The sequence below is a fragment of the Arvicanthis niloticus genome, chromosome 23 (assembly GCF_011762505.2).
Source record: "Arvicanthis niloticus isolate mArvNil1 chromosome 23, mArvNil1.pat.X, whole genome shotgun sequence".
Lineage (NCBI taxonomy): Eukaryota > Metazoa > Chordata > Mammalia > Rodentia > Muridae > Arvicanthis > Arvicanthis niloticus.
The window spans coordinates 7,840,224-7,852,599 of record NC_133430.1 but is presented as its reverse complement, the minus strand read 5'-3'; the positions used below and the strand labels follow the sequence as shown (position 1 = coordinate 7,852,599).

Here is a 12,376-nt window from a genome sequence, read left to right as displayed (position 1 = left end):
CGGGATCCCTTGGGGAGGTGGCGCGGGGCCCACGGGGTGTGAGCGGAGGGAGCGGGGGGCTGGGGAGGGGGAGGGGGCTAGCAGGGCGGCTAACTCCTCGCTGTTGCCTCGAGAGATGGATCATGGGGCGTAAAGCGATCGCAAACCTCAAACCACGTACAGTGGGCGATACGCGTCAACCCAACCTGGCCAACGGAAGCGCAGAACCTTCCCCCCCTTCCCGCGATCCCGCCCCCGTGCCCTGACGGGCGCGCACAAGGACCTACCATGCCGCCGCTTGCCGCCCGGATCCCGTGAGAGCCAATAAAAGCTCACAGAGGCGGAGCTTGTGAGCGACGGGTTAGGCTGTGCGCAGCCCTCCTCCCCCCCCAGGCTCCGCCCCTCCCCCCGCCCGCGGCTCCCGGAGTAGTTAGAGCCAGCGAAGTGCGGGCGGCGATGAGAGCCAAAGTTGCGCTCCGTTCGGCGTCAGGGGCTTGAGGCGGCTCCTTGCTCCGCTCGTCTGGGTCTCCTCTAGCCCCAACTCGCGCCAGCGGATTCCGCGCGCTCGCCCGCCCGGCCCGGAGCCCACCTGCGCCCCCTGCCCGCGGCCCGCCGCCCGCGCCTCGCGAGCCGGGGTCCCCGTCACTTTGACCCGGCCCCGGGCCCCGCCGATGCCAGCCATGGTGGAGAAGGGCCCCGAGGTCTCAGGGAAGCGGCGAGGGAGGAACACGGCGGCCGCCGCAGCCTCCGCCGCCGCCTCGGCCGCCTCGGCCGCCGCCTCTGCCGCCGCCTCGGCCGGCACCGCCTCCGCCTCGGCCGCCGCCGCCTCGGCCGCCGCCGCCCCCAATAATGGCCAGAATAAAAGTTTGGCGGCGGCGGCTCCCAACGGGAACAGCGGCAGCAACTCCTGGGAGGAAGGCAGCTCGGGCTCGTCCAGCGACGAGGAACACGGTAGGTGGCAGCCGCCCCCGCGCCCGTCCCGCGTCCGCGCCCGCGCTGACCGCCGTGCTCTGCTTCCCCGCAGGTGGCGGTGGCATGCGGGTGGGACCCCAGTACCAGGCGGCGGTGCCCGACTTCGATCCCGGTGAGTAGCGAGCGACGGGAGCCCGGGAGACAACTTTGTTTTTGTGCGTGTTGGCCTTCGGTCCGCGGGGGCACACGGGGCGCGAGGGCAGGCGGCGCGCGGCACGCTCGCACACGAGTGTGCTGCAGATTCGGATGCAGGGAGGCCGCGGGCCCCGGTGGGGACAGCACTGGCCCCGCTGCGTCCCCTGGCTCTGAGGAAGCCACACCTGGCCGGGGTGGAGTGGGGTGTCTCTGCTTCCAGGTGTGGTGCACCCGGGCTAGGACAGGATCCCGGGTGTCAGTGCTGGAGAGTTGGCGTCCTGGGGCGCTCGGACCCGGGGCTCTGTGGAGACTTCTTACTCCGAACCGTCTCCTAGCGTTACCCTGCCAACCCTGCGCTCTTACTGACTCTCATCCCGTCTTGTCCTGTCCCGTCCCTTCCCGTCCCATCCCATCCCATTCCATCCCGAGGGCCAGTGGAGTAACGATCATCCCGTCCCTCCACCCCAATCAGGTAATAAAAGAAGTGTGCTTTCCAGAGAGCATCTGTCTAGATAACAGAGCCGGGCTTGTAGCTGTTATTTTAGGATCTGTTTGTAAATGTATGTTTCCTTTATTTCTTTTTTTTTTCTTTTTGGGGGATGGGGTGGGGAGGAAGAGGTTGTGAAAGAATAGAACCATCAAAGGCTTAGCTAACCGTCCGTTTCCATCTACTAGAAATCCTTGTCCCCAAGAAGGGACATTTTTACTTGCCTTGCTGCTGATCTGTGTGGAAGCAAATTTAAAGTGGTACAGGGGTCGGGGGTGGGGGGGAATTCTGTCAGACAAAGGAATTCGCCAGATTTTAATGCCTATGATTCTGTCCCATCTCTGTATGAGACTGTCTTTCAAGGTGGTGGTTACAGGAAATGTTTGAAAGGACGTGGGTTTTGTTTCAGAAATAAAATTCAAAAGACAATCTTGTACAGCTAGAGTGAACCGTCCTGGTTGGAGGGCTTTAGAACAGGAGGTTTTTCTAAGTAGGTTATACCACTGGTTTGAAAAGATAAATGCTTTTCCTTGGAAACAAGACTGCAGAAAATTGCAAGGATTTGGTCCTTGAAAAAGGAGATTGCTTTTAAGTTGTTATTAAGGTACTGAACTCTATGTTTAGGTAAAAGTGAAAGCACAGAAGAGAGGGATTCAGGGTGAGTGTTTGGACACTCCGAGAATAAATGACTTGCAAATGTGTGACTCCTGTCCCTCACAGTTTTGTGGCATAACCCCCCTCTCTGGAGACTCCTGTTAGTGTTCGGATAGTTTCCCCTTTCTCCACATCTTTTTCTGGGAGTCACTTTTCATTTTTTCACTTCTGAGCAGGGCTTCATCCCTGGGCTGGCCACCAGGGGAAGCATACTGCTTTTCCGTTACAGTTGACCCTATCCTCATTTTGTAGGTCAAGTCTGACTGCAGTGATACATAGAACATTAAGCTTGCTACAAAGTTTCTCTCACGAGTTAGTCTTAAAAACTGAATTAAGCAGTCAGACCTTTCAGAAACTTGGGTCATTTTTGTTACATATCTTGAAAGTTTATATGTTTGATGGAACCTAGGAAAAGGACATATTTAATGGTCACAGGATTTGCATCTCTTAGTCTCTGCATTGTCATTGATGTGCCCTGTGCTTTTAGAGTTAGACTCTTGCTTGAAACATCAAGTGTCATGGGATCATTTTCAAACTCTTGGGACATTTTGTTTTTGTGACACAGGGTCTCTCTGTAATGCAGGCTGTCTTAAAATTTTGCTGTGTGGCCGGGCGGTGGTGGCGCACGCCTTTAATCCCAGCACTTGGGAGGCAGAGGCAGGCGGATTTCTGAGTTCGAGGCCAGCCTGGTCTACAGAATGAGTTCCAGGACAGCCAGGGCTACACAGAGAAACTCTGTCTTAAAAAACAAAAAACAAACAAAATTTTTTTTGCTGTGTGACCCAAATTGGCCTTAAATTTGCTATCACCCTACTTTAGTGTCTTTAGACTTATTTTGGTTATTAATATTTTTTAGGTCTTGTACATATTGTATTTCTCAGGATGTGATAGTTAACTTTATTTTTTGTCATGCTGGGATTGAACTCAGACCCTTACACATCCTAGGGAAGCACTCTGCCTCTGAGCTACAGTCTTGGCTTGTCTTTGGACTTTCCATAGGATATATATATTTGTTGGAGTTCTAACACTTTAGAAAGTAAAACACTGTAAATGTTCTTATACATAGCTTTATTGCCAATTGATTGTTCACATTAATATTTCAAAACTTCCTATTTTGTGTTTGTTTTAGTCTGGAAAGTAACTTAACTGGTATGACATTATTTAAAAACCCTATTTTGTCAATCTGAACACTGGGACACATTTGTTTACTATTTATGAGTGATTTTTTTGTTTGTTTTATGTTGTCATTGAATGTAAATTCCAAGGAAAGTCTTCTGGTTTTTGTCTGTTTTTGAGGCAAGATCTTACTATGTAGCCTAGCTGTCCTTGAACTTTTTAATCAGACCATGCTGACCTTGAACTCACAGAGCTCTACCTTCCTGGGGCTTCAAAGTGCTGGTGTTAAAAGTGTGTGTCGCCACACCTGTCTGAGACTTGTGTTTCAGAACAGAAATTGTGCAGTGTCTTTGTTTCACAGCAGTTTGCTTTTAGACACAAGAAAGTGTCCCATGCGCCAGGACAGGATTTCTCTGTGTGGCTGCTCTGGGCCCTCTATAGACCAGACTAGCCTCAAACTCAGAAATCTGCCTGCCTTCCTCTGCCCTCCCACCCCCTCCCCCTTTAAATGGGTGTTTTGCCTGCTTATGTCTGTGTACTACATGTGTGTAGTGCCTTCTGTGGTCAGAAGAGGGCACCAGAGTCCCTGGAACTGGAATCACATAGATGGTTGTTAGTACCATATAGGTGCTGAGAATCATACTCATGTTTTCAGAGTAACCAGTGCATTTAATTTCTGAGCCATCTCTCCAGCACCACAAGACAGGGTCTTTATGTGCTTATAAGAAGTTAGGGGTTGGAGAGATGTCTAAGTGGTTGAGAACACTGGCTACTCTTCCATAGGACCCAGGTTCAGTTCCCAGTATCCATATGGCAGTTCTGACTAACTCTATGGATCTAATACCCTCACACAGTTGTGCATGCAGACAAAACACAAATACACATAAAATAAAAACAAAGTATATTATATTATAAAAAAAAATAAGGAATGTCAGGCATGACAGCTTATACCTGTAATCCCAGCACCTGGAAGGCTGAGGCAGGCAAAGGAGTTTAAGGCCCAGTCTTAAAATGAGAAACAAGGGCTGGGGAGAAGCTCTGGGCATGAGCACTTGCTATGAGTGCAAGAGGACCTGAGTTCAGAGTCCTACCACCTACCTGAGAAAGGTGGGCGTGGCCATGCATGGCTAACTTATTCCATGTTCAGCGAGAGCACCCTGCCTCTAAATAAATAAATAAATACACATGGAGATTGATAGAGAAAGATCCTGACATCCAAGTCCTCTGGCCTCTGCATGCAAACACACAAAAGTAAAACCAAGAAGGATAATGTGAAACCAGAGGTGGCGTTCCTGCTTTTTCCCTTGGAGCGCTCAGGGCTGCACCCAGAATCCTGGCATGCTAATACATGTTGATGGCCAACTGTATTACCTAATTTTTTGAGTAAGGGTTTCACTTTATATCCTTGGCTGGCTATGTAGATTAGGCTAGCTTCAGATTCACAGAGATCTGCCTACCAGTGCCAAGATTTAAGGTGTTCTTCGCCACGCCCAGTTTGGAGGCATCCTCACTTAAATGCCTCTGCTTAAGTTTTGAGCAGGCAGACAGCTCTCCTCTCTTCTCTTCTCTTCTCTTCTCTTCTCTTCTCTTCTCTTCTCTCTCTCTCTCTTTCTCTCTCTCTTTCTCTCTTTCTCTCTTTCTCTCTCTATCTCTCAATAGACATTGTCTTTCTTATGTTGCTCTGGTTTGGCTGGCCTGGAACTTGGGGTAATCTTTCTTTTTCTATCTAGCTTCCTGAGTGCTGGGCTCCATGTAGGAGCTGCCACACTTGATCTAGAAAGCTTAAAAAACAAACCTAACCAAAACAATAAAGTAGTAAGATGTGTGAATGGGCATTCATTGATTTTTATTTTATTATTTTATTTTTTAAAAAAACAGGGCCGGGCAGTGGTGGCGCACGCCTTTAATCCCAGCACTTAGGAGGCAGAGGCAGGTGGACTTCTGAGTTCGAGGCCAGCCTGGTCTACAGAGTGAGTTCCAGGACAGCCAGGGTATACAGAGAAACCCTGTCTTGAAAAACCAAAACAAACAAACAAACAAACAAAAAAAAAAAAAACAGGGTCTCAGAGGTGGCACATGCCCTTAATCCCAGCACTTGGGAGGCAGAGGCAGATAGATTTCTGAGTTCAAGGCCAGCTTGGTCTACAGAGAGAGTTCCAAGATAGAGAAACCCTGTCTTGAAAAACCAAAAAAAAAAACCAAAAAAACAAAACAAAACAAAAAACCAACAACAACAACAACAAAAAAAAAACACAAAAAAAACAAAAATAAAAAAACCACCACCACCAAAAACCCAGGGTCTCTCTAGTGAAGCCTGGCCTCATGCTCATGGCAGGCCTTCTGCCTCAGCCTCTTGTGTAGTATCATGAGCCATCAGGCCTAGCTTGATGGTAATTTTTTCAAGTCTAATTTACTTATTTGTATACCTCAGCTTGACCTAATTTCTGGAGTCCCTTATCATGTTGAGTGAGGGTTTAGCTCTGTCATCCCCACATAGCAGACAAGGTGGACAGAGCGCCATGTTTCTGAGATGCTCCTTTGATCGCTGTAATCTGATTGAGGCCTAGGCTAGAGTGATGGGCTGTGGACAGTTGGGAATGAGAATACTATCTCTGTTCACAAGGAGTCTTGACTCTTTAGAGGTAAAAACCAAAGATCAGGATGCAGCTTCTTCCTTTGCTGCTACATATGACATCCAGGCTGTCTTGTCACTCTTGCTACCAGATTATGCTGAGCTGTCACTAGTTTCTTTTAGATCAGTATTAAAGAGGAGTGGAGGAGATGCTGAAGTTTATCACTGCTTTGACTCATTTCTACATTGGTCAAGCACCTTGTATTTTGATATGAATAGGTTTTTTTTCTCTAAAATAATAGGAATGTTTCCTGCCTCTTGCTGGTAAACCTTAAGAGGAAGGACTCTGAAATTTTTAAGAAATATTTATTTTATGTATATGAGTACTCTATCTGCATATACACCTGTGTGCCAGAAGAGGGCATCAGATCCCATTACAGATGGTTATGAGCCACCATGTGTTGGTTGGGAATTAAACTCAGGACCTCTGGAAGAGCAATCAGTGCTTTTTTTGGGGGGTGGGGTGGGGGGTGGGGTTCCAGACAGGATTTCTCTGTATAGACTTGGCTGTCCTGGAACTCACTCTGTAGACCAAGCTGGCCTCGAACTCAGAAATCCGCCTGCCTCTGCCTCCCAAGTGCTGGGATTAAAGGCGTGCACCACCACCACCACCACCACCCGCAGTCAGTGCTCTTAACCACTGAGCCATCTCTTCAGCCAGTGGACAATGACTTTTTAAAAAAGTTTTATTTTTATTCCTTTTAATTGTGTGTATGGGCCTCAAAGCAGTTAAAGGCCTGTGGGGAGGTGGTCTCTACCACGTGGGTTCCAGGAATAGAACTCAGGGCCTCAGGCCTCAGTTGGCTGAGCCATTTCAGTGGTCCTTTCTTGAGTTTCTAATAGTCCTGGGTTATCATGCTTAGTTTTGTGTGGTGTTAGGGCAAGAACTCAGGCTTAATGCACGCTAGGCAAGAGCTCACCCACTGAGCTGCATCGTAAACCCTGTGTATTTCTTTGGTCCTTTCTATGGTGCTTCATATTTTTTTAGCCAGAGTAGCACAGTGGTAGGGTGTTATGGTTGGCTTCAGTTGTTTTCCTAGATATGTGTTATGTAGGTTTATTGTCTTTTTATTATCACAGTTCAGACATGCTAAATAAAATTACAACTTTCACAGAAGAGGAAAAAACTTGTGCAGGGCATCATAGCTATGCACGTGCCTTCCCACCTCAGGCAGCCAGCCCACTCTCCTGTAAGACGCCAGCTGTGAGCTTGTCATCATTGTCTTACATCTGCCTCCTGAGTTCATGGGTAACACTGACTCTACCATGGCAGAAGACTTGTAAAGGTGCCATGCCTCTGCATAACAGGCAGCCCTGTGAACCAGAGTGTTCTATTTGCTTTTCATTGAGATGGTTTTTGAGGGGAGGGGAGCGTTTCTGGGACTTGAACTTAAGGACAGGCAGATACTCTATTATTGAGCTACTTCTACAGCCCACTTACCTCCCTATCACTTAAAAAATGTATTTATTTATCCATCATTCAGTGTGGACATTCAGATCAGGACAACCTTCAGGAGTTGATTTTCTCCATCATGTGGGTCCCAAGATTAAACGTAGTTTAGTGAGTGCCCTTCCCTTCTGGGCCATCCACCCTACTCTCATGTGGTTTATGCTAGCCTTATATAGCTGAGGATGGCCTAGTTAGTTCTCTTGTCGTCTCCACCTCCTAAGTGTTGGGATGACAGGTGTGTGCCACGACCCTGGTACCTATTTCTACATGAGGGAAATACAGGCCTAGAGATAAAGTGATCTGAATTTGTCTTTAATTTCCCAGTCATTAAAACTATCTCAAGGTATAGCTATCTGGACCAAACCTTACCTTTTATTGTTTTAGATCCTTGTTGGTGGGTTTAGTAAGTAATATGTGTCAACTCTTATATGCTTAAAATTTTCGAAAGAGAAGAGTTAAACTTTTAAAAAGTGAAATGCTAAGGTAGTTATTATGTATAATTTGATGGTATCTTTCTATTTTGCAAACCATTGTAAGGTAAGGTAGAATTACAAATATAGTATTATAAATAATGATATAATCATTATTAGTTAGGTGTGATAACTCAGACTGTAGTCCTCATACTCAGGGAGGGCAGAGGCAGGACAGTTGCCATGGGTTTGAGGCCAGCTTGCTCTAGGCAGTGAGCCCCTGCTTCAGAACACCAGAAAAGGCAAAGGTAGCTGGAGGGGTGACTCATTCTTCCAGAGTGCATAGTGCCTCAGAGTCCAGGTCCAGCATCCACACTGGGTGACTTATAGCCACCTGTAGCTTCAGCTCCAGGGAAATTCAACACGTGGCTTCATTGGCCACCTGTATTCTTAAGTACATACCCTCCTCTGGCATACATAATTAAAAATACAATATATCATAAAACAAGAGGGAGCAAACAAAGCGTGAAAGGCAGAATATTTCAGATGGAATAGTGCTGACTGTTGTTACCTAAGGCCTACTCTTCCTCTCAGTGTGTAGCCCAGGCTATCCTGGAACTAGCTCTGTAGATCAGGCTGGCCTCGAACTCAGAGATTTGCCTGTTTCTGCTTCCCAAGTGGTAGGATGAAAGGCATGGCCACCACTGCCTGACCCCCTCACTTTTTTTTTTTTTTGCATCCCCCAGCAAGCAGGCAAAGTTAGATGTGCAGGTGATCATTGGGGTAGATGCTTATGAGGATATGAGAAAAGGCTCCAGCAGCCAGAGCCTGCGTGCATACTGTCTGTGACACTGTGAAGGACAGGGAAGTGACAGTGCTGCTCAGGCAGAGCCGCCTGAGTGGACGGGCTCTCTGGGTCACAGTTGAGAAGGGCAGGGACGAAGATGGCTTTGGTTTCAGACACCTGCTCCCTCAAGCCATGGGCTGGGGGAAGACCTGAGGATTCTGGGAAGCTTGTCTGTTTGGGAACCCACTTCCCGTAGAAGGGAAATTGAGTGGTGTGTTTGAAGGATGCTAGTACTTATTGTTGATTGATTAATGGATTGATTTTTGTGGGGCTGGGATTAAACCCAAAGTCTCATGCATGCCGGCAAATCTCCCCCCCTCCCCCCCCAAGCTGCAGCCCCTGCCCTTGGCTTTGCTGCTTTTGGACTGGATGTCTGGCTTTGGAACATCTTGGCCTTCCCAGCCAGAATCTGGATTACAGAGATGTACAGCCACACTCAGCTGTGTGTGTGTGGTTTATGTTACAGTAGATACTTAGTGTAATAATTTTATAGTGTTTTCGTTTTTAAAACTTTTCCTCTGTATTTATTTATTTTACGTGTATGAATCTTGCCTGTATGTATGTATTTATGTATGCGCATCACACTTGTGACAGTGCCCACGAAAGTCAGCCGAGGACTTGAGGTCACCTGAACTGGAGTTACACACATGGTTCTGGGAAGAGCAATAAGTGCTCCTAACCACTCAGCCATCTCTCTAGACCCATTCTGGTTTTCTAAATGCTTTCCCCAATTTAAGGTACCTTGTAGCTCAAGATGCTTAAAATTGCTGTGTAGCGTTGGATGACCTTGAACTTTTGATTCTGCTCTGTCTCCTAAGGAATGTGGGTGTACCAGGTTGTCCTTGAGTTTGTGACAGTTTCTGTTTCAGTCTCACTCTGTAGCCCTAGCTGGCCTGGGATTCACTCTGTAGGTTTTGCTGGCCTCACAGATCTGGCTCCCCTTTCCCCATGTGCTGGACGCTCCGAGGGCTGACTTAGATTCACTAATTTTTGAAACCTGGTCCTTTGATAGTTTATTTTGTATTTTTCTAATTATTGGTGAGGTCAGTTATCTTCTTTATTTCAAAAGATTTTCTTTATCTTATATGTATGTGTTTTCCCTGCATGTGTATTACCATATGTTGGGGGTGCCCATGGAGGCCAGGAGAGGACACCAGATTTAGCTGTAACTGGAGTTACAAATGGTTGTGATCTACCTTGTGGGTACTGGGAACCTGGGTCCCTCACGTGAGCTGCAGATGCACTTAGCTCAGGATCCATCTTTATAATCCACCCTTTTATCTTTTCTTGCTATTTTCTCTAATCAGTGTAAGTTTTGTTGTGGTTTTAAAATTTGTATTGTGTGTGTGTCTGAAAGAGTGAGGGGGGGGTAGGGAGTAAGGGAAGGAGGGGTTGGGCGAGGGGAAAGGGAGAGGGAACAAGAATATGTAGAAGACAACTTTGATTCTCCTCTGGTGGGTTCTGGAGTTGTAAGTCACATACAACACATACAGCAAATTGTTCTACCTGGTAGGCCACCTGACCAACCCATCTTTGCTGTTTTCTGTATATTGGTCATTTTCTTTCATTTTCATTGTGTTGTATGGTTTTTTTGTTTGTTTGTTTGTTTTTTTTTTTGTTTGTTTTGTTTTGGTTTTTTTGGGGGGGGGGGGAGGAGTTCCGAGACAAGGTTTCTCTGTGTAGTCCTGGCTGTCCTAGAACTCACTCTGTAGACCAGGCTGGCCTTGAACTCAGAAATCCGCTTCATCCCGAGTGCTGGGATTAAAGGCGTGTGCCACCACCACCTGGCGTGTTGTATGTTTTAATTGATTACATTTTTGGAGACAGGGTCTCATTATGTAGTCCTGGCTAGCCTAGAACTCACAGAGATCTGCTTTCTGTCTCCTAAGTGTTAGGATTAATGGTGTGAGAAACTATGCCAAACTTGTATTTTACGTTTTGAAACAAGCTTTTGCTGTGTAGTATTGGCAGACTGGGAACTAGCTATGTAGCCCAGGTTGGCCCAGAACATGACAGTGTTCCTTCCTTTGCCTCCTAGTACTAATGTTACATGTGTGTGCGAACCACTGTGACCTTCTTTGGTGATTCTTTTTTAAAAATGATATCTTATGTAGATTAAGCTGGCTGTGAACCCTACCCTTCTCTTGCCTCTTCAAGAGCTGAGTCTAAGCCATGCCACCATTATTAGTACGTTGGTGTCTCTCCTGGCCCCATTTTAACAGTTTATTTAAGTTCATGTATTTGGTTATTAATGTTTACTCTTAAATATTGAGCATTTTTAAGTTCATGTAGTTTATGTATTTGATTATTAATCTTTTATTAGAGTTATACATAGAGTTTTTGTTTTTAATATTGAGTGTAGGTGGAAGTATTTTAATTTCTTTGATTAGGAAGGAATAAAAATATTTTCTTTGGGGTTCATATTCAAAAGACTGGTGTTGGTGCATAGCCCCTGTAAATATGTCACTGTAGGACTCTCAGTTTCTGAGGTTCATATTTCCAAGAATTGAGACCTTTTTGGGTATTTTCAAAACTAATCCTCTTCAGCTTATGTTGGTATTAACTGGTTGACCCAAATTACTGTGGCAGACGAGAAGCTCTGGTTTAATGTCTGCCTTGCATGAAGTTCCAGTGCACATTATGGTGGAAGTGAAGGCTTTGCTTCCTGGAGTTGCAGCTGTTTTCTCAAAAGGGGTGAAGGTGCTGTAACTCATCAGCTGCCTTGGGCGTTTGCCACTGGTGTGTGAGAGAGTGGGGGGTGTGTGGCTAGAGAGACAACTTGTCATCATTAACAGGAGACTGTCAGAAGAGTGACTTGGCATGGCCAGATCAGTTTAGTATTTATTTATTCCAGGCTTGTTTGAACATTATTAGATCACTTAACTCTTCCCAAAGTTACATCAGGGAAAGTTATTGTCTTCATTTCCTGTATTCAGAAACCCAAGTACTAAGGAGTTAAATTATGGTTTAATCTGGAAATGTTCAGTAACTTATTAACCCGGTCTTAAATTGTTATTAGCTTTAAGAGACTTCACTAAGAATGGGGTGGGGCCTAACCCTAATCCTAACCCTTTAATCCCAGCATTTGAGAGGCAGAGGCAGGTGAATCTCTTGAATTCCAGGACAGTTAGGGCTACACATAGAAATCCTGTCTCAAGAAAACAAAAGCCAAAAAAAAAAAAAAAAAAAAAGGAGGGAAGAACTTATTAACAACAACAAGCATTAACAGAAAGAATTTAGACCAGTGTTCATCCAGAAATAGCTTTAAGGAAAACACTGGGCAGCAGCACTTGGTTGTATTCATAGATTAGTTCTTTCCTTGTGACCTAAATGGCTGCATAGGTTGGTTGGTTGGTTGGTTGGTTGGTTCATTCATTCATTCATTCATTCATTCATTCATTCATTTGACAGGGTTTCTCTGTAACCCTGGCTGCATGGAACTTATTCTATATATCAAGCTGGCCTCAAAGTCACAGATGTGCCTGCCTCTGTCTGGTTGCTTACTTATACGCAGAGCTTTCCTGTGTAGCTCAGGTTAGCCTCTAGCAGTCTGTTTTCAGCCTTTGAGGTGCTGGGATCACAGGCATGTCTCATTGCTATGTAAATATTCATGTAAATTATGAAAACAGATGCATGGGAAGTATCTAGCTTGGTGACTGGAGGCAACTGGAGTGGTGTGGTGTGTTCACTCCTA

General features: G+C 46.1%; 1 protein-coding gene across 2 annotated transcripts in view; it reads left to right on the top strand.

Annotated features, from left to right (window-relative positions):
* The first annotated feature begins 375 nt into the window (after positions 1-375).
* The window catches only part of Rcor1 (REST corepressor 1), a 99,084-nt gene continuing 87,083 nt past the window's right edge, over positions 376-12,376 (top strand). For both annotated transcript variants that reach the window (XR_013106561.1, XM_076921113.1), the window contains exons 1-2: positions 376-930; positions 1,004-1,063. Coding sequence is in view for 1 of the 2 variants with exons in the window: in XM_076921113.1 (XP_076777228.1) it covers positions 651-930; positions 1,004-1,063 (340 nt within the window). In the remaining variant the exon portion in view is untranslated. The remainder of the gene's footprint in view (positions 931-1,003; positions 1,064-12,376) is intronic.